This window comes from Alligator mississippiensis, chromosome 2 (assembly GCF_030867095.1).
Source record: "Alligator mississippiensis isolate rAllMis1 chromosome 2, rAllMis1, whole genome shotgun sequence".
NCBI classification, from domain to species: Eukaryota; Metazoa; Chordata; order Crocodylia; family Alligatoridae; genus Alligator; species Alligator mississippiensis.
In genome coordinates, this window is record NC_081825.1 from 20,133,679 (window position 1) to 20,154,896 (window position 21,218).

Below are 21,218 nucleotides of genomic sequence, written 5' to 3' on the forward strand. Positions count from 1 at the left end.
TAAATCCCATGGAATCAATGTGAAACATCATCTGAGATTTCTCCCTAGTAAACTTACAATGCAGACCCCAACACACTAGGAAAAAAACCCAGAATCAAACAGCTCAAAGAATTAGCAAAGACTAAAGGTTAGTTATCCTCCATCCTTCAGGTAGCCTCTCCCAAAACAGATGTGAAGCTGGAGCTGGTTAAAAATTGGATGAACATTTTCTAGCAGCCAAAGTGCTGTCTCATCAAAATCTGTTTTGTGGGAACTGTTTCCAACAATTTAACAGAAATTTAAAACCATTCAAAATCAAAATGGAGTATTGATTCCAACTATTAATTTGTATTATTATTAAATTAACATTTTGGCATAATCAAAGCTTTAAAGTCAATTAACAATTTTTTCCCCACTTTTATTTAAGATATTCCATTTAACAAAATGTTTTGAGATGGATTTTGTACCGACTTCAGACAAAAGTTTTAAAGTGTCAGAATTACCCAACAGACAGACATTTCATTTTCTGATCAGCTCTAGATGAAGTAGAGACAAATGTGAATTATGGCTCTTCTGTACCAAAGTAGACTTTTCTGTTCAAGTATGTCAGTTTGGCATCATCCACAAACATGAAATTAACTCAAGGTTTTAACAGCAAGAAGTCTGAATCATCATAGCAGCCCTTCCACTCAAGTCTAGCCATGGTAGGACTTCATTCTTTGCATTCTGAGACAGAGGATGAAATGCATCAATAAATTTTGTACAGACACTCATTTATGACCCTGTGTTTTTGACAAACAGAAGAGGCTTCCTAAAACAACCACTGCAAAAACAGAGCAGATGGACAATGATCACACTCCACACTGCCAAGGAGGAGACAACAGGTTTGTTTCCCAGCCAAGTTGGCCAATCCCAGAATGAGAGTGTACCAGAGATACACTGCAATAGCTCCCTGCTCTCTCCCATCTTGTATGCTTAATTTCTTCTCCTCTTATTACATACAAAAATATGGGCAGTATGACTAAGATTTTTAGAATGCTCAGCACTGGGGTTTTTAACATTGGTTAACCAATCCGATACTCCAGCTCTGATGGGCTCAAGTTATAGGTGTTTTTGTCCAAACTTAAATTAAATAAGATAAATCAGTTCTTCTCAACCAAATGGCCACTCTGTTCCGAGACAGGCGCCATCCTCAAGTCTTGCTTTAAAGTGCACATTATAAAACAACCAGCTGGAATGTCTGAATATTCCTAGAGTCTGCGATTTTACCTAGATTGCTTTCTGCTTCGCATGTAATTGCTACCATTACTGCAGAAGAGAGTCATTCACCACGAAAGAAGATACTTTTTAAAAAGTTTTCCTTTTTCTAAGTTTTTGGCAGTCAGTTTGAGTAGTAGGAAAACCCTGCCTTTGTCTTCAAAGAATACCATACTTCTGATTTCTTATTTACATGCAAATCATCCTACAGCCTAGATAAGAGATAGTATGACTCTCTACCCCACAAAAAACATGGAGCTACTCAAGGATCCATATACAATTGCTTTTTACAATTTTACCTCACTTCTTGTCAAATTGTCCTAACTAACCATTCTAAGCTTTCAAGCCTTGTCTTGCTGCAGGTTTGTCATGGTATGACAAAAACAGAATATTCCATTTTCACAGTAACAGAATTTCTAAATGCTTACCTAGTGAATAAAATTGCTTTCATGCCCTGTTTTAAAACTACCAATATAAAATCATTAATACATTTTAAAAACTACCTTTTCTACTCCTACTTACAGTCTTGGCACCAGCACAGCTGTATTCCACTTTCACTTTTTCCAAGTCATGCATCAAGGTTTAAGAAGCAGCTATAGCCACACAAAGCATTTTTCTAAATGCTTTCTGTATCGGAAGCGATTTAAAACTAATTTTAAAACTACAATATCTGTTAATAACCCAAGTTCTTGCAAGCAACTCAATGTTGCCTCTAACCTAACGTAGATGGAACGCTCAGTGAAAGGTAAGTGATCTAAACTGATACAAAATTAAAAAATATTTCCCATCTGTACACACACATTTCAATTCAAAAGAAACTGTCACTTTTAAAAAGTGTTGGCACTTGTTAGAAGCCTGCAATGTGTACAGGGCAAACAGTACAACCATTGTTCCAACAACACGCAGCAATTCAAGAACACAGTTATTTCAAATCTCTCTGCCTGCATTTTCCCTTGTTTCAGATGAAAAAGAATAAAAAGAAAAAATGCCTTGCCATATTGAATCTGGAGTCCCAAAAGGAAAAATATGACTTACAGGAAATTAACAACTAGGAAACATTTAAACAATGGTGGTTGTGTCATACAGAACTGGAAACAGAGCTCCATCTCATTCCTCTCCAGTCTGTTTAGAATACAGCAGCTAAAAGTCATCTCTCTCACTAGCTATTCATACCATAATATCACTGCATTTTTTCCATCTTTCCACGTGCTTCCTCTAGCATTTGCATCAAGTTGGATTCTCACCGTCTAACTTTAGTACCTGATATTAACTCAGGAGAAAAAGGTGAACCAGGGAATAAAGGCACTGGCTCAAGGATTTAAGAGGTATGGGTCCTACCCTGCCTCTGCCACTGGCTTCTTGGAGGATATATTTTGCTGGATCAGCTTTATAGCCAGGAGAAATGTCAGATGTTAGACAAGATTTGAGGCACAAAATGTCCTTCCTTAGGCTCTTCTTGTATTTTCCTTATACCATCACAGTTACAAAACTACTACAACTCTACTGTCCCTCTTACATTCTTGACTCTTCTGTACATACCTGCTTCCCCTCTCACCCTTTGTTTTGCATACTTAGATTTCAAAGGAAGTGAACCATTTCTTTCTGTATGTCTAAAACCACCTCCCCAACCCTCATCTGTTAGTTGAAGACTCAAGGCATTACTGTAATACAAACAGCAACACCTCTGCCTCACCTATATTTCTGCTTCTAAACCACAATGAATTCAGACTAACCCTTTCAGGGTAAGGATATAGAGTGGTTTTCTTAAAGCCTGAGTACTTGGAATAATGCAGTTTTGCAAGGATATCCGATTTCCCCCCTTTTTTTTTTTTTCTTTCTTTTTTTTTTAAACCAGTTTTTCAGCCTTCACTAAAAATATCATCTGAATATAAAACTACCCACAAATCAGAAGAAGAAGAAAAAAAAAAACTTTAGTTAGAATCACATGCTCTAATTTACAATCAATTTACATTCAGATAGCTAACTCTGCAGTACAGGGGTCACATCTCCTCTGTCTCATACACTGGCACAAGCTAGGAACTTCAACACCATTATTCAGCTAAGAGGATGTCTAGACCTTGAAACTACCAAGAAGTTCAGGCCCTAGAAAGATGCAGACCTCCAGAAATGACGACTCAGTTTCTAAGCTTCTCAGCATTAAACTTAGCTAAAGAATTACCAACAAAGTTGAGTGGTAAAGAAAGATACCATAAAGAAGCAAGTAGTCCACTATCTTACTCTGCTAGTGCTCATATGCTTATTTCTGGATTTCAAGGTTCATGTTAGAGCAGGAAAAAGCAGACAGCTCCTCCTGTTTATACTTCCAATTTCATCCTATTTGTTCCCCTATATCCTCTGAAATGGAGGAATGAGTTTGGTCTCAGCAATTTTAATGCTTAATATCCACTAATATCATGCCATTTTTAATATATAACAAACACCTTCCGATAAGCACATAAATGACCCTTTGAACTGAAGCCACTCCAAAAGTTGGTGACAGTAAGTCAGTTCAAATACAATCTCTGTTCAGTTCCTTAAGCACAGCTTGATCTAGAGTTGCCAACTTACTTTGTATATAAAGGTATGTTAACTAAAATAAAATAAAATTTATTTTTAATTCATCTGTACACAGTTGTTTTCTCCTGTGCATCTTTAAAAATGTTTTAAGTCAATAAAATGAAACTTGAAGGAAAAGAGAACTCTAGCTAAAGATAGTGCAGTAAAGATAGGTTCTGCACAAAATTTCTCCGTATAATTAATCTAGACATCCCTGTCTTGATATACAGTATTTAAAATTATCCAAATCCTTTTCAGAGACTGTGCTAAATTAAATCAAATCCCATCATGGTTTCACGAGACAGACAAATTTTTATGTTAAGTCATATTCATTCAGAACAACCATGAGAGGGAGGAAGGTTAACTTTCTCTAAAAGGCAGCTAATAGAATAAGACAAACCTCTATAGTCAGCAAAATGTATTATAAGGGGAAATCCTAGTTCTACAGAGTTAGGACCTATATTATTGTACAGCGATCATGCTTCATCTCCAGTGGAAACTGGTTGGAGAAGATTAAGAATAGCCCCCACAAGTAACAAACAAAAGAAGGCAGATTGGTTCACCTGCACCTAGAAAGCCACCAAATGGGGCCCACCTAGTTAGCTAATAGTCCCCACTAAGGACCACCTGATGGAAGGGGAAGTAGCTAGCATAACCAAGCAAGTTAGACCATGGTATTCACAGATCTCAGTTCCTTGGTCTTAATTTCTAAATGTACCTTATGTTGTGTTGGTCTTTGTGTAGTTAGTTCCATTATGTTATTCAAAAAATTCTATAAACAGATAAAGTACTTTTACCAAATACTCACCACTAGAGGATTGTTTTTGTTGCTTGTTTTTTTTGTTTTTCCTCAAGGAACCCACACAGTTACTAATTACAGTGAGCAATCAATCATGCATCTGAGTCTAATATACAAGCAGAGAACGAAAATAATTTATAAGCAACTATTTTTATTTTTCCAATCAAAACATACATGGACAACATGAGTTACATCTTAGGTACCTTTTCTTAAACTGATGTCATGCTCTTTTTTAAAAGTTAATGTAATCTTCTTTAAAACATAAAAGGACCTCTTCAGTTCAAAATGTTAACATCAAGTGTACAAGGATCGGTACTCTTTTGCCACAGCTTTGAGAATTTCCTTTGTTCTAAAATGAAGTGGCTCAACAGTAATAATCAAACATAAAATGTAAAGCAATCAACAAACAGCATAAGTGTAAAAATACACTGTGGAATCAATCTACCAGTAAATAAGTCAAATTGCATCATATCAAAATGTTTCTTTCAATAAGAACTTCACTCTCAACTTCAAATCTAGTCAGCTGCAAAAGGGGAGTTAAGAGTGTGTTGAACAGTCTGCTAATGACATCGCTTGCAACATTTGTCACCTTACAATATTTTGGGGGTGTTGTTTTTTGGGGCTGTTTTTTTTTGTTTTTGTTTTGTTTTTTACCATCCCCCCCACCAGATCTAGGTAAAAGACAAACTTACAAAGGTTCAAACAAACGCCTGGAAGCAAAGAGCTTTTATCAACAACTGACTATGATTCCCCGCCTCTTCAGCTTTGCCGCTGGGCATTAGAAGCAATTTAGTCGCACCATATTGAAATGTTTCTTTGCATGAGAACTTCACCCTCAACTTCAAATCTAGTCATCTGCAAAGGGGGAGTTAGGAGTGGAGTTGTAGCGAGAGGTGTCATTCGCAGACGGTTCATTTGTCACTTTACGATATTTTATTTTTTCACGTCCCCCCCCTCCCCGCTCCCGAGTGCCAGCAGCACGCAAATGACAAGCTTAGGAAGGGGCAGGTGACTACAAGCGACACCTGACAAATCCCCCCTCCACTTCAAACCCCGCCAGCCGCAACACCGACCCCTTTTCTGTATCTGTAACGCGGCTTCTCCCCCACGCGCGAGGAGACGTGGGCACAGGCAGCCTTACAAAGGGGCATCTGGTTACGAGCCAACACCTGGGGGGGACAAAACCCCCAAAACCACCGCGCCCCCGCGTGCAACCCAGCTGGGAGGGGGCCCAGCACGGCGCTGCTCGCGCTCCTGGCTTGACAACACTTTTTCCTTCCCTAGTTTCCCCGTTTCTCCGCCGCGAAGGACAAGGTGGGAGAGCGGCGGGCGGGCAGGCGGCTGCGAGCCGAGGGAGCTGCCTGCCCCGCTCCGCGCTCCCCCACGGGCGGCGTCTGTCCACGCGTGCCCCCGCGCCCCAGGCAGCCGGCCCGGTGCCGGCGGAGGCCGGGAGGGAGGCGCCGCTTTGTCATCCTGCCCCGGGCGCGGGGCACCGGCCGGCGGACCCGCCTCACCTTGGGTTTGTAGAGCCACTTGCGGAACCTGTTCATCATCCCCGCGGCCGCGGAGGGGCAGCGGCTCGGCTCGGCTCCGCTCCTCGCCCGCCTGCTGGCGCGGCCCCGCGGGGCGGGCTCTCCCGGGCGCAGCGGCGCAAGCAGCACCCGGCGGCGGCAGCTCCGCTCTCACGCGCGATCCCCGCACATTGCCCAGCGGCGGCGGCAGCTGCCGGCACCGCGCATGCTCACCGGCCCCACTGCTGTCTCCGCCCCCCTCCCCGAGCCCCGCCCCCGGCGGCCAATCGCCGCTCGCCCCGCCCACTCCACCGCTCATTAGCTTGACCTGCGCTCGCCCCCTGCATTGGGGCCGGTCGGGGAGGGGAGAACTACAAGTCCCAGCAGGCGCCGCGCGTGGGCCCGTGGGGCCGCTGTCCTGCGCGGGTGCAGGGTGCGTGGCGTGCCGGGACTTGTAGTCCTGCCGCGGCGGAAACCCCGCGCGAGTCGAGTGACCGAGTCTGTAGCGGGTAGCCCGAGGCGCTGCGGGTGGAGGCGTGTCGGGGGATAAAAATCCAGGGGGGGTGTTGCTAGGCAACGGGATGTAAACATTCGCCGCCATCTTGGTCCGGGCTGCGAGAGCGGAGGGCGGACTGCGGCTCCCACAAGCCCCCGCGCCGCGCAGCCCCGGCCGCAAGGAGCGGGTCCCGGTCCCGCAGAGGTGAGTGCGGCGGCCCCGCGCCCTGCCGGCAGTGCGGGATCGGGCCCTGCTTGACTGACTGCAAAGCACCCTGGGCCCAGGACCTGGGACCCCCGGGACTCCCCGGCACCTCTGACCCCGTCCTGCACCTGTGACCCCCTCCCCTTGGTGCCTTTCATCCTCCCCAGTACCTGTGTGACCTCCCCCAGTACCTGTGACCCTCAGCTGGTGCCTTCCACTGTGACACCCCCCCCACCTTTAACCCTCACAGTACCTGTGACCTTCCGACCCGGTACTTATGACCCCCCTCCCCGTTCCTATCACTCCACCCAGTAGCTGTTGCCCTCCCCCAGTGCCTGTCACCCTCATCCCTGGTACCTGCGACCCTCAACCCCTGTTCCTGTCCCCCCCCCCCCCCGGTACCTGTGACCCTCACCCCTGATACTTGTGACCCTCCCCTGGTGCCTGTCACCTTGTCCTGTGGTACCTGCAACCCCCCCCCCCCATACCTGTAGCCCTCCCCCCCTCCTGTCACCTCCCCTCCCCCCCTCCTGTACCTGTGACCCTCAGCCCCGATACTTGTGACCCTCCCCGGTGCCTGTCACCCTGACCCCCAATTCCTGTGACCCCCCCAGTGCTGTGGGGGGCACTTCCCCGCCTCTCACAGGAGGCTGCTGCGCAGCCCAGCCCTGCATGCTGGTAGCTCTCCCCCCAGTCCTTCCCCAGCCGAGGGCAAGGGGTGGTCTCTGCTGCAGGGCCCCCCCCCATAAGAAATGAGATCTCCCCCTTGTAAGATTTGAAAATCATAACCTGGGGGGGGGGTCTCTGTTTTTATTAGCCTTTTACAAAGACTGTGATGGGCAGCTCAATTTTTTTTGTAGATCCCACCCCCCCCCCCCCCAAGAACCAAGGTGCAATTCAAACCCTGGTAGTCCCCACCACTTAAAACTAAAGATGGGCAATTATTTGGGCCTGAGGGCCACTTCAGGAGTTTTGGGGAGCAGCTGCAGGTCAGCCCCTGCCCTCTGCCAGTAGCTCACCAAGACTCGCAAAGTGGCTCTGCCCCAGGCCCTGCACTGTCACCACCCCGTGATCCCACCCTGTGAGCCTCTCTCATCACCTGTCCTGTTCCTGGATGCTGCTCCCTGCTGCCCATAGCCGCATCCCGTCCACTTAGCTATGCGCCATACCTGCATACATCCCGCCTCTGGTGGTGGGTGTGGGGCAGACAGGCAGCAGAGCCGGGTCTGGCAGTGGTGGCAGCTGGAAGGAGCCACTGCCTTTGTGGGAGCTACCAGGAAATGAGTCTGGCCACCATGCCACCCCAGCACCACTGTGCACCCAGGGGTGGTGAGACTGGCCACATGTGCCACAGCTTGGGCTGCCCCCCATACCTGGGCTGAGACCGGCTAAGGGACCTGCTGCAGCCTGGACAAAATCCCTCGGCTGGCCAGATTCAGCCGATGGGCTGTCTTGTGCCCACCCTTGGTTTAGACATTGGACAGTCCTGGCTATCAACATTTGAAGTTGAGTGTTGCTGCAAGTAGCCCCTCTTGCCTACGTGCTACTATAAGCATACAATGTGGACAGACAAAATACAGAGAAGGTATGAGTATGAACATCATACGAGAAAAATAGTAAGTGTGCTATGTGGACCAAACCAGAGCCACAGCTGATGAGATGTCTACAAAATAACAGAAAAAATGAGTGGACTAAACATCTGACACTTTGTAACAGTCTATGATAGTCTGGGTGTTTTGGGGAGCAGTATGCAGCAAGCAGGACAGCTGGGCTTTGTTCCTGGCTCTGCCACTGATGGTTGGGATCTTGGATGAGTTACAAATCCCACAGTTTACCCATTTATAACTGGGAATAATAAAACTTGGTTGCCGCAGGGTGGGTTGTATAAGGGATAATCAGTCGAAAAGGCTGCAAGATCAGAAAAAAAACGTAAAGGCATACTGTGTTGTTAAGCTTATGTAACTATGTAACATGGAAATACATTAAAATACATGGATATTAGAATGTATGGCAATATGCATTCAGCATATAAAGCCCCTATTAGAATAACTTCTCTTGTGGTAAGAGAAAGGTCAGCCTGAATGCATTTCCAGCTGAAGTCAGGCTGCCATAAAGGAGGAAAACATTGCTAAGAAGAGCCATGTCTGAGCTTCTTCCCCACTCCGCTGATCATGGCCTTGAAATGCTGTGTTCAAACAGGTGGAAGAAATTCCATGGCAAATGGCAGTGCTACAGTATAGCCATATTTCCTATCTAGACATTTTTATCCCACCTTGCTTGAAATTTCCATGTTTTTGTTTCTTTTTGAGACGTACACTTGAGATAAACACTTAAGCCTAATTCAGTCTTTCTATAAGAAGGTGTAGTTCTGCTGAAGAAAATGCAGTTGTAGACTTCAAGGCTTAGAAACAAAAACATAGGAGTAGAGGGGTACTCCTGGACCACTGAGCCCAATCTCCTGCTATTGTAGGCAACCATGTCATATAATCCTTTTCATAAACTGATAAAGCCCTATCTAGGTCAGGTTTATAACTTGTAATTGAAATGCTAGCTCTGTTGGTGAAGGGCGCCTCTGTTGACAATTTTTTTAATCTCTGGATTAGAAAATACACAGGTTAGATAAACATTTGTGCAGGTTAGACAAAGATTTGTCTAGAATGATTAGATAGGGATGATCCTGTCTTGGGCATGGGGTTGGACTAGATGACCTCCCAAGGTCCCTTCCAGCCCTATTTTTCTCTGATTCAGCGGTACTCCCTGGTTACACTATTTAGATTGAAGGATACCAAGTCAACAACCTGAGGATTTTACTTCTAACTTTTAAAATTTCCCTCAAACTTACTGTGAGTTTGATTTTGCTTTATTTGGTTGAAACCAGCATCAAGAATTAATGCAATCTGGGTCACTTGCACAAGCCTTATTTTAAAAAAATGACAAAGGTAATTTAAATATAGTCATCTATTTATCTGTTGCTGCTAAGTGTTTTCTGTTCCCTAGTACCTGTGCAAGGATTCAGACAGTGCTACCAGTATTATTTTCCTATTTTAAGAGGTTTCATTCTTTCTAGTGATAAGTGACCCTCAAACTATTCAGAGACCCAGGGCCCAACCCAGCTCCCACAACAGCTGATGCAAAGAACTTGGACTAAGGAAAGAGACAGTTACTTTACCTTATGAAAATTTCTAAAGACTTCCCCAAGCCTTGGCTGGCAGGTCAGCAGAGACTGTGCCTTACAAAACAGTGCAGAAAGGGAAGACATTGTCCCTGGAGCAGAATACTTAATTCTTTATCCATGGCAAAACAGTTCTGCAGCACTATTCATTCTGAACTGTCCCATGACATAGCCTAGCCTTATATGCTTGAATAAATCTCCTCGGAAACCATCTTGTTAGCAGCTGGATCTTGATCACATCTGTTAACTATATGCTTATATTGAACATAATCACACCCAAAGTCATTTTCCTTTAAACACTTGGAGATTAGTATTTAAAAGTGCTGTTATGGCAATTATAGCAGAGTGTGGTGGTGCTGGAATGCAGGAACATGATACCAAGTGTTGTAACAGCCTTTTACAATAGGAGAGAAGTTATCTTTATCACATTGGGATTAAATCATCTTGATCAAATGTTCTTTTTTAACAGCAATGTATGGTAATGTGTTGAATTTAAGTTTGGTTTATGCATAGAAGTTTGGTTTATGCATAGATTTTATTTTCACTGTGGAGTTAAGTTAAAGTTGCTAGTTTTTGTTCACACAACCAGATTAATTATTTCAGATACTGAACATTATTATTCTTTGTATTTAATAACAACTAAAATGCATGTATACAAACCAAAGAGTTTTAAACGGAGTTTTAAAGACTAGATAGCCAATTCTGTAAACCTTTACTCCCATGAGAAAGAATAATTGTAATGAGGGATGTCATTAAACCACGTCAGGCAGAGAACTGTCCTTTGCTGTGATGTGTAAGAAAAGTTGACAATAGTTAGGCTGGCATCATAACCCAGCAGCAGCCTATCATGGTGAACAATCCTTTCCCATACTTCCCTAACTGGCTGTAGCCATTTATTGTGTCATCCTTTTCTTAGGTTGTAAGCTAAGATTGGCACATAACTAGTGCGCTATAGTAATATGCGCATGATCAGAGGTCAGGGAAGCAGACCCTACAATGACAGGCTGAGAGCCCTGGGGCTCTTTAGCCTGGAAAAGCGCAGGCTCACGGGTGATCTGATGGCCACCTATAAGTTTATCAGGGGTGACCACCAGTATCTGGGGGAACGTTTGTTCACCAGAGTGCCCCAAGGGATGACGACTAGGTCAAATGGTCATAAACTACTACAAGACCGTTTCAGGCTGGACATAAGGAAGAATTTCTTTACTGCCCGAGCCCCCAAGGTCTGGAACAGCCTGCCACCAGAGGTGGTTCAAGCGCCTACATTGAACACCTTCAGGAGCAAACTGGATGCTCATCTTGCTGGGATCCTATGAACCCGGCTGACTTCCTGCCCTTTGGGCAGGGGGCTGGACTCGATGATCTTCCGAGGTTCCTTCCAGCCCTAATGTCTATGAAATATATGAAATACAAATAATCAAAAGCACTAAATAACAATCAAGGTACAACAACAGTATGAAGTCTTCTCTGTATTTTTCCTAATAAAGGGATTACAGCTGAAATATTGCCTGTATTTACTTCTTGGCTCAGGAGTTCAGGGGTTATATGAGCAAAAAATTGGTCCTTGTAGCATGCATATTAGAATCAATGATTCCCTCTCATATGTACTTTACATCTATTCAAACCCACAGCATCAAAATGAAACCGTTTAAAATGCTGGCCTCATGATCTTTACAGATACATTGTCCAAATAAGGAAGATATTATTGTTTGCAGTTTAGTTTTTTCTAATACCAATGTTTCTGTTGTCTTCTTATTTCTTCCATTAGCCCTTCTGGTTGGGCTGTTGCAACTGTGAAAGGCTGACCTGACTGTTCTCATTTGTTATTGCAGCATATAAGCCTATCAACATATGTTATGCTGCAACTGAAGGAGGCATGAAAATTTAATGATTTGCTTTATTTATAGGACTCTGCATGGTGAAGATGCCCAACCATGGAAAACACGTTGAAATAGTGGTCCAGCAGCTTAACAAATTTAATCCTGAAAATCAGAGTATGGATCATTTTTTGGATGAGTCGACTAAGGTTTTGCAGGTACATTAAGTGCCAATTTGCCCTATATGACTTTCAGAGTTCTGGTGTGAGTTTGCAAATGAAAACTGTCTTTTGTTCTAATGCAGCTTTTTGAAACGCATGGAATTTTCTTATGTATTTTATAATGTTCACCTCTAATTAGAGTGACTAGATCTTCAAACCCCAAACTAGGGCAACTGTCTTAAAGATATCACTAGTTTCAAGGAGCTGAGGGTCAGAGGGTTTGGACAAAACATTACTTTGGATGTTAAATGATGATAGATTGTATTTTATGCTCTTGGAGCTGAAGATGATACTAGTGGTTGACGGGTAGTGAGATAGTCTTTCAGTCACACAAATCCTAAGTGAAAAGAGAGGACTGCTTGTGTGAGAGGGATGATGATTGACAGATTAAGTCACATGGGACAGTTTCATGGTCAGGAGCATCTGGCATGTCATCTTGGGTTGCAATGAGAACTTGCACTTGGTGGATATACCTATCCACCACTTTCCTGTCTATTCTGATCTAGACTTCTTTTGGAAATCTCTGGCTCTCATTTTCAATACTGCTTCCATGTTGGGCAAAATGTGCCACCTGCCAGACAGCCTTCTACTTCCCTATTGTTCTGCCTCAGGTTGCAGATTGTACATCTGCTTCAGATTGCATGCCCTCACAGGAAGGGAAGAGGATCAAACAACACAGAGAAGAAGCTAAGGTTATATATAAAAAAAAAATTGTTGCAGCTTCAGAAGAGGAGGGAGCTGCTACTCACAAGCCCAGCGTGCATGAGCCTATAGCAGGGGTGCTCAGTCAGCCTGTGGCCCAGATCCAGCCCCCAGCACCGTGTTATCTGGCTTGTGTGGTTCCCTACTGGCCATGGCCCTCCACATTAAATCGCAAGTCCCAATTCCAGTACATGGGGGGTGGGGCAGGGACTGATCCTGGCACATAGGGCCAAAAGGTTGAGCGGGACTGACCTGTAGCAATACATATGAACTAAATGACCCCAATTTTGACTGTGGATGGAGTAGGGTTATGTTAGAATATTGCTACAGACTCACACACCCTAACAGTTACAGCATAATAGCTGCTGTGCATTCCTAAACACCAGCTCCCCTTCCTTTCAGCTACCTATACCCATTTGTCCATACCCTGAGATTGAGGAAGGCTGTTGTGCCTGACTTCAGCAGGAAGGGAAGAAAATGGTAGACAAGTTAGAGAATCTAAACATCCTTTTGGCCAATCCAATTTGAAGAAGATCAGTTGGGATATTACATATGTTCCAGAACCAGAATGCATGGACATCCTATAACACCCAGCACTGCTGTTCTTAATTGGGCAATACTCCAGCTGGCTCAATAAGTGGCAGTTGTTCTCCACAACCAGGCAGCTAAGAAAGTCATTTCCACCTCTGTAAAATCGGTACAAAAATACTGCCATTCTAATCCGAAAGTCTTTGTCACCAAATTTACAGAGGTGTCATATATGACACAGGGTACAGATCTATGGCAATCATGTTCACGCAGCACTGAGAATAAGTCCAGTAGGTAAGTACAACTAGTTAGTTTTGTTTGTCACTTCATTTGACTACTTAAATATTCAAATGCCTAGTTTCCTAACCCTAGATGTGCTCTGGCATAGGGGCCAAAATTTCCACTACTAGGCTTGCCATGAGTATTGCAGCAAGCTCCTTTTAGCAGTCTGGGTGGTAGACATCATGAGGCAAATTGTGCTTTTATTTACACCCGAAGAGGCGCATTTAAATCACTGCCATGCAGTTATACCACTGTAATTGAAAACAGATTTTGGCACTGAAATTGTAGACTGTTAAACTCTTTTCAAGGCATTTACTTCACCTGTGAAATATGTTGTCTCAGATTAATTTTGATGGTAAGCTTCACTTGAGTAACATTAGCTGTTTTCTTCAGATAACCAAGAGTAATGCAGTTTAAATTATCTAGTCACTACTTTGAAGGAGTTGAAAGAGGATGGAAAGTGTCTGTCAACACCACTGTATAGCTGTTCACACTGATTTAATATCCAGATTATTGTTTCTTAACCCAGAACTTAACCCTCTCAGTAGCCTAGGATGTGTCGCCATAGAATCAATGCCTTTGATTACTCACTTCTCAAGAAAAGCTTCCTTGACTTTCATTCTTTTGCTGCAAAAGTCACTCTGATTTTCCTGTCTATATCCTCCCTTTTGTGCACTTTAATTTCCCCCTTTCCCATTAGTACTTCAGCTGTCATCTTGTCCCAAAAATAAGATTCATTTTTATATTTAACCCCTCCCCCCAAAAAAACACCCCTCTCAGTAGCCTAGGATGTGTCACCATAGAATCAATGCCTTTGATTACTCACTCCTCAAGAAAAGCTTCCTTGACTTTCATTCTTTTCTTTCCTCTCATTTTGCATAATATGGCTCTGACGAGTAAGAAAAAAAAAGTATTGCTAGCTCCCACATATGTGATTTCTCCCTGCTCTTATGTTACTTGTCACTGGTACTATTTTATCAATGTCATATAATTCATGAAAATCAAGATTAAAATATCTCCTGCTTTATTTTCAGTTAACCCCAAATTGATATTGTACATGCTCTTTCATTACAAATACATTCTTCCTGTAAGTCAGCATTTAAAGCTTCTGGCTGCTATAATAAGGACTAGTGGAAATCTTACTATGTTTTTAGTTTCCTAGCCTCTCTGGATGTCTTTGTTGCCAGATGTCTTTACTAGGGAAGGAGTGTGGTAAAGATTGGCAGGCAGAAAAACAATAAATTTGCTGAGTGCCTGTTGGCAAGTCACTTAATTTCCTTGTGTGTCAGTTTACTCACACTGGGCACAGGAATACTCAGCAAAGAATAAGGCTAGTAGGTAGGTACAACTTGTTGATTCTAATGGAAGTGACAATCTCAACAGAAGATTAGACTATTCAAAATTCTGCATAATTCATGTAGAACAGACGAAATTTTGGAATCAGTTATTCAAGTGGAATCCAGAACAGTTCAATTTACCTTAAGATTGTTATTCCAGATTTATAATGGTAGGTCTGGGAACAGCATTTGGCCCTGTATTTGTAATGTACTTGTACAATACTGCTGGTACAAACACAATTTTACCTGGTTTAATTATTTGCTTCTAATTTATATTTCATTGTATTATTCTGCAGTGTACTAGGAAATGCAGAACATGAAGGGAACATAAAGTATGCCTTTATTAGATTTACTGCTTTCTACCATATATTCTGGAATCAATGTCATTGCACCAACTTTGCTTTGATAATGATTTAGCCTTGCATCAGCACTTGGAAACATTATTTTAAGAATCATTATTATTATTAACATTATAGTACTTCATAGTACTTATGAACCTTAAGTGTGGATAAGGACTTGATTCTTCTAGGTACTGTAGAAACAAAACAAAGACCATCCATGTCCCAAACTACCAACAATCTAAGTATAAAATAAGCGACAACAGATGGATACAGACAGAAAATACTGAAACAGTAGATCACTATATCAGCCTGATAGACAGTTGTATCAGCACAAGTGTGCCCTAAACACTGTCAAGGGTGTAGGGACCATAAGTTTAAAAGGAGAGATTTGAAGAACAGTGGGAGTAAATTGCAGGTATTTCCAGGGCAGTCCTCCCAAGCATAAGCAGCACAATGGGAAGGGGCTTATTTGAAGATGCAACAAATGAACATGGGCCAGTCAGAGGTGACATCTCAACAGTGAACAAGAGATTTTAAAAAGTATACATATATAGAACAGAAACAAGCCCAGAAGGATGTTGACATTGAAGACAAGGAATTTATATTTAACAAAAATCAAGGAGGAGGAACCTAGTGGAAGCAGAGGAGGATTAACGCACAGGCCCATGGGGTGCCTGCCAATCAGGGGCCCCCTGGGTGCTTGTGTTTCCTCTGGAAATGGCAGGTTTCCTCTTGCAGACAGACAGTATTCTAGCAGCCGCACGAATGCACATGGCCAGGAAAACAGTTAGGCAGACTAGACAGCAGCTCCCTGCAAGTAAGTCTATGGAGGGAAAGGGAGAGAGTAGCAGGGGACAAATTGAGGCCTTCATGGTGAGGGAGGGAGTGGGGCAGGGCGGGGGTGCTGCCCAGCTAGAGCACTACATGGGATCCAGGGCCAGGCCAGGGAGCAGGACGGAGCCACAGGTGGCTTGACTAGAGGGCGTGGGGGGGTGACTCCCCATCACTGCGTGCACCCCCCAGGGAGGCATGGGGGGCATGTGTCCCCCTAGATTTGTGTGTAAAGCAAATTCAGGCTGCTTGCTGTGGGCTCAGGGCTCTCAGCTCTGCTGCCTTTGCCGCAGGAGCCCTGTGCTGGCTGTGATACCCCTGCCCACCCAGCAGCAATGGGGGTGGCAAGCTGTGCCCCCTGCTGCCAGGCAGGCACGGAACACACAGCCAGCAAGGGGCTCCCAGGGCAAAGGCAGCAGGGCGGAGAACCCCGAGCCCACAGCAAAGCAGCCTGCACCTGCCCTCACCCCACTTGGCTTTGCTCCGGTGATGGAGTGGGGAAGGGGAGCAGGTAGGAGAGGCAGGCATGTACCACCCACCCAAGTCCAGCCAGGTCCGTTCAGCCTTGCCCGCAGGGCACAGAGGCCCTTCCTGCCTTTGGCACTGGGAGCACCAGGAAGGGAAGAGGGCCCTCACCACCACTGGAGTCCAGCTCCCGGGGCCTAGCTGCAGGGGAGGAGTAGCATGATATATGCGTTTATAATAGGGTGTGAGAGGCCTCCAATTTTTTGTTTGTCCAGGGCCCCAAAAAATCTTAATCCACCACTGAGTGGAAGGCTATGAAGAGAACTTCAAGCAATAGGCTAGAGAATCAGTGGAACAATATACTTGGGACAAGATTGTATTTGTTAAGGCCAGAGGAAAAGATATTACTGTAATTGAAACAAAAACATTCATCTAGGCTCTCATCATATTATTAATCATACGGATAGGAAAGAACATATTTTAGGACATGTTAAGCAAAGAGTATTGCTAAGGTATAGACGTAGCATGGATTTTCATAGATTTCATAGACATTTGGGCTGTAAGAGACCCCAGAGGATCATTGAGTCCAGCCCCTTGCCCCAGGGGCAGGAAGTTGGCAGGGATCATGGGATCCCAGTAAGATAAACATCCAAGTGTGTCTTGAAGGCATTCAAAGTGGGTGCTTGAACCACCTCTGGCGGCAGTCTATTCCAAAACTTGGGGGCTCGGACTGGATGCAAGGATACACAGGAAAGCCCAAAAATCAAAGATGATGCTCAGGGTCAGGCCTTGAGCCACAAGCAAGGTGCAAGTCCACCCTGTCTGAGAAAGAAAGTAGAAAAACATGGTGTGAAGATTAGGAGTTGGTGTCAGTGCTATTGAGCTGACTAGTAGACATCACAAGCATGTCAGAGAGACAGGCTGCACTTTTATATTCTAGTTTTGGATTCTTACTCTCAGAGATGATGAATCGTGTTATGAAGAAAGGGCTCAATCTGGTCTTCAGGGATAGAATGCTTTGCTCTAAGTATCCTTGCCAACCAATCCACAAGAGACATAGGGCCAGCTTTGGGAAGGCCTCTTATCTGCTGTTCTTTAAGCTTAGGTGGCAGGAGGGGATTGTATCGCAGGGAAAGAGTTAATGGCTGTATTGCAGAGGATATGGCCTGGCTAATTACCAGGGATCCTGGTTTTCTCTGATAATTAATTAATTTAAAAAAAAAAATCACAAATTCTCTGACAAAACTCCCAAAATCCATTATTAAAATTAAAAGCCCCCTGCAGCACCCCCAACCCTGCTGGTCCCCTCACTGCCTCCCCCAGCCTTGCTGGTGCCTCTCACTGCCCCCAAAGCCCACCCAGTACTGCTGGTGCCCCTCACTGCCCCCAAAGCCCACCCCCCAATATTGCTGGTGCCCCTTACTGCTCCCACAACAGCCCCCCCACCCTACTCATGCCTCTTGCTCCCACCCACAGCTGGTGCTCCCCAGCCCTGCCAGAGGGGGCCCCTAGCTGCCAGGGCTATGGGGCCAGGGACCCAAGTCTGCAGCTCCCTGCCCCCAACAGGAGGCAGCTACAGCAGAAGCAGTATGGAGACAGCTCCCCCACTGCTGCTGCCTGCTAGGGTGGGGGCGGGACCTGTTCCTGGCCCCACCCCCCAGACATGCTGGTGCCCCCAGCCATGACCTGCAACCCCTAGCCCTGCCAGAGGGACCCCCAGCCCCCTGGAAGCCCCACTTACCTCAGGCTCCAGGAAAAAAGTGAGGCTGAGCTAAGCTGAGCTGAGCAGAGCTATGGCCAACTGAGAGTCTTAGGCCTGCCCTCCCCCTCCTGGCAGGGCTGGGGTTTCCTGCCCTGTTTGCAAACAGCTTTTGCAGGCTGGAGCTCAGCCAGTCTGCAGAACTGTTTGCAAAAGCAGGGAATCCATGGATTTCTCTGCTAAAAGGAGAAATCCGCGTTTTTTCTGATAAAAAGAGGAAATCTGTGGTTTTCTCGGTTTTTCCGTGGGAAGCAGAAAACCCGGATCCCTGCTAATTACCCTCTGCTCTCTGGATGATGCTGGAGGGATCCCTTTCCTGACAACTCCAGCTCTCTCTCCAAGCAAGAGGGCAAACCAGGGAGCTGGAATGTGCACGTGCCTATGAGTGCCTACTAGCATCCATGGAAGCCTGTTGGTGTGAAGCCCCAGAGCGTAGAGATGGAAGGAGTCTTCAGCAGAAAAGCCTGGAGCAGTGGGGCAGAGACAACTGAAGAGGGAAGCAGAGAAGCCAAGACCTCCAGGACAAGGAGGAGTTCACTACTGCAACAGTGACTATTCCTGCCTGCCACACAGAGGCAGATTATGATTAATTGGGGCCCTGTGCCTGGGCCCCCTTCCAACCTGCACTTTGCCCTACAACCACAGGCTCCATCCCTGGCCAGCACAGTGGAAGCAGCAGCCAGAGCAGGATGTGCTGCCCACTAGGCCCACAGCTACCAACAGGTCCATGCTGGAGCCAGAGCCTGGGGCCAGTCACACAAGACCCTGCACAACATCGCCTGCAGCCAGGTGGCACTGGGAATACAGAGCTGCTGCCCTCCAGGCACCTGCAGCACAGGCCAAGCTCTGCGAGTGGTCCCTCACCCTACTGCAGCAGCAGCACCAGGCAAATATGCAGGATCGTGGCTGGTCCAGGACCTAGCTGTGCTGAGGCTACGCTGCCACCAGCATATCCCAGCTATGCACTGCATCTGGCTCTGCTCTCTGCCACTGGCTGTTCCAGCTGCTCCCAGGGTTCCGGCACAGTCACACCCCACCGGGTACCCGCCACAGCCTACATTGCACGTGCCTGGCCCGCCTGCTGGTTTCATCTGCACTGAGCTGCATCTCCCTCCCCACCATGCCTGTCCTCCAGGCATTAATCCATGTATGCTGCCACTGGAACCAGCTGTGGACTGTGAAGTAAGCCCTAGCCAGGAGTGAAAAGGAAAAATGTTACGAGATAGCGTGTTCTAAAATTTTACCTTCTGCTCCATCTTCCCCAATTATTAGGGTCTGGATTTATTTTATTGCTAAAAACTTAGCTGCTCTGTAATTGAGTCTTTCACCTTACAGGGAGTTTGTACCTTCAGGCTTTGGCTGGCTCAGGACCCCATCACAGAGAGAGAGAGAGAGAGACAATGGGCAAATAGATCTTAAAAATGAAGGAAATGAACTCAAAAAGTAAAGGATGAGGAATAATATTCAAAGGTCACAATTGCACAAGACATGCAAATCTTGTAGACACAGACTTTGTACATAACAACCCAATCCTGCTGACATATCTCCACAGCAGATCTCTCATCAGCAACATGGATTAGTTCCGTGTTCTGCTCACAAGCCCAGCATGGAATTGGCTGATGCTGCTAGGAGGTTCTGTTGGGAACAAATGCATATGAAAAATCTAGAGATGTTTGTATTGGAGAACTCTGTATTGGAGATCCCAGAACTGTAGTTATTATCTGTATGCAGAACTAAGCAATTTTTTTAATAATTAAAAAAGTGTTATGGTATGAAATAAACAATTCTGAAAAGGACAGACTGCCCTGTAACAGTGACATGTATACATTTAAAACAGTGATCTTATAATGGCAAATATCTGCCAGCCTTAATGGCAGGCAATGTTGCCAAACCCACCTATACCAACCCCCATTAGGACTGAAAAATGTGCTACTGAGTTATATCTTGCTCGTCTCACTCATACAAGTAGCCCCATTGAACTAGAAAGACTACTTACATGCAAACAAGTCCAGGAGGATTTGATCCACTAACTACAGTTTTCAGGGCTTGTATAATTCTTGCCCTTGGTGGCCCTGCACAGCCACATACTCTTGTTTTCATTCTTATGCCCTTCTCTGGTTCTTGCTGGAGTCAACAGAAGTATTGCCATATATGTATGTAACCCATGCCAGCATGCTAAGGCTGGGTGATGCATTGGTTTTTGGGTCCTCAGGGTTTCAGTAGCCCTGGGAGCCCCTCAGACAGACTACTGACTGAGGTGTCCCATGGAGAGGTGTGTGCCTCACCCTCACCACCCAGAAATCCGCTCTGAATCCAATGAACATGTTATTCTTTTTTATACACAACCAATTTATATACAGAAAAATAGACAAAAAAATAATAACAATAGTTAATAATAAAACTAACAATTTAGATAAAATTCACAGCTACAACATTAGGTGGATAATTCCAGCACACTGGGTGGTTCCACTTGTGTTCAACAACCTTAACAATTAAATTTGACTTGTTATAACCCTTTAAAACAGTTTTCCCCCATAACCCAATTGATTTCCTTCTGGTCACAATCCACTTCCCAGAACAATAAATGGCAACACAACTATAACTATTAGGGGTGCACCGATAGAGATTTTGGGGTCCAATACCGATAGCTGATATTTAAGGAGGCATATCAGCCAATACTGATCCAATTTCTGATACAGCTGCCTCTGTTGTGGTGGAAGGAGGGGGGGAGGCAGCTCCCACCACTGCATGCACCCAGGAGGGCGGGGGGATGGTGTGTGTCCCCCAGATCTGCATGGGACAGAGCAGGCGGGCTGCAGCTGGGGTTGCATGGGGCTCTTCCCAGCTCAGACAGGGGATTCCCCCTGCAGGTCTCTGACCCTGCTGCTTCTCTAGACTCCAGCAAGCCTACCAGCTTTGCTGACCAACCCCTCCCCACTCTTTCCCTGGCACCTGTGTTCC

General features: G+C 45.3%; 2 protein-coding genes across 4 annotated transcripts in view; one reads left to right on the forward strand and one right to left on the reverse strand.

Moving 5' to 3' along the window:
- Positions 1–6,312, reverse strand: part of ZFYVE28 (zinc finger FYVE-type containing 28) — a 289,590-nt gene extending 283,278 nt beyond the window's left edge. The window contains exon 1 of the mRNA XM_006263292.4: positions 6,106–6,312. Coding sequence (XP_006263354.2) covers positions 6,106–6,144 — 39 coding nt within the window. The 5' untranslated portion in view covers positions 6,145–6,312. The remainder of the gene's footprint in view (positions 1–6,105) is intronic.
- A 366-nt stretch (positions 6,313–6,678) lies between these two features.
- Positions 6,679–21,218, forward strand: part of CFAP99 (cilia and flagella associated protein 99) — a 104,136-nt gene continuing 89,596 nt past the window's right edge. The window contains exons 1-2 of one of the 3 annotated variants that reach the window (XM_014607709.3): positions 6,679–6,802; positions 11,882–12,009. In XM_014607709.3, the coding sequence (XP_014463195.2) occupies positions 11,890–12,009 (120 nt within the window). In that variant the 5' untranslated portion in view covers positions 6,679–6,802; positions 11,882–11,889. Of the gene's footprint in view, positions 6,803–11,881; positions 12,010–21,218 lie in introns of those variants that run through there. The other 2 variants (XM_019478898.2, XM_059721514.1) reach the window with 2 other exon arrangements.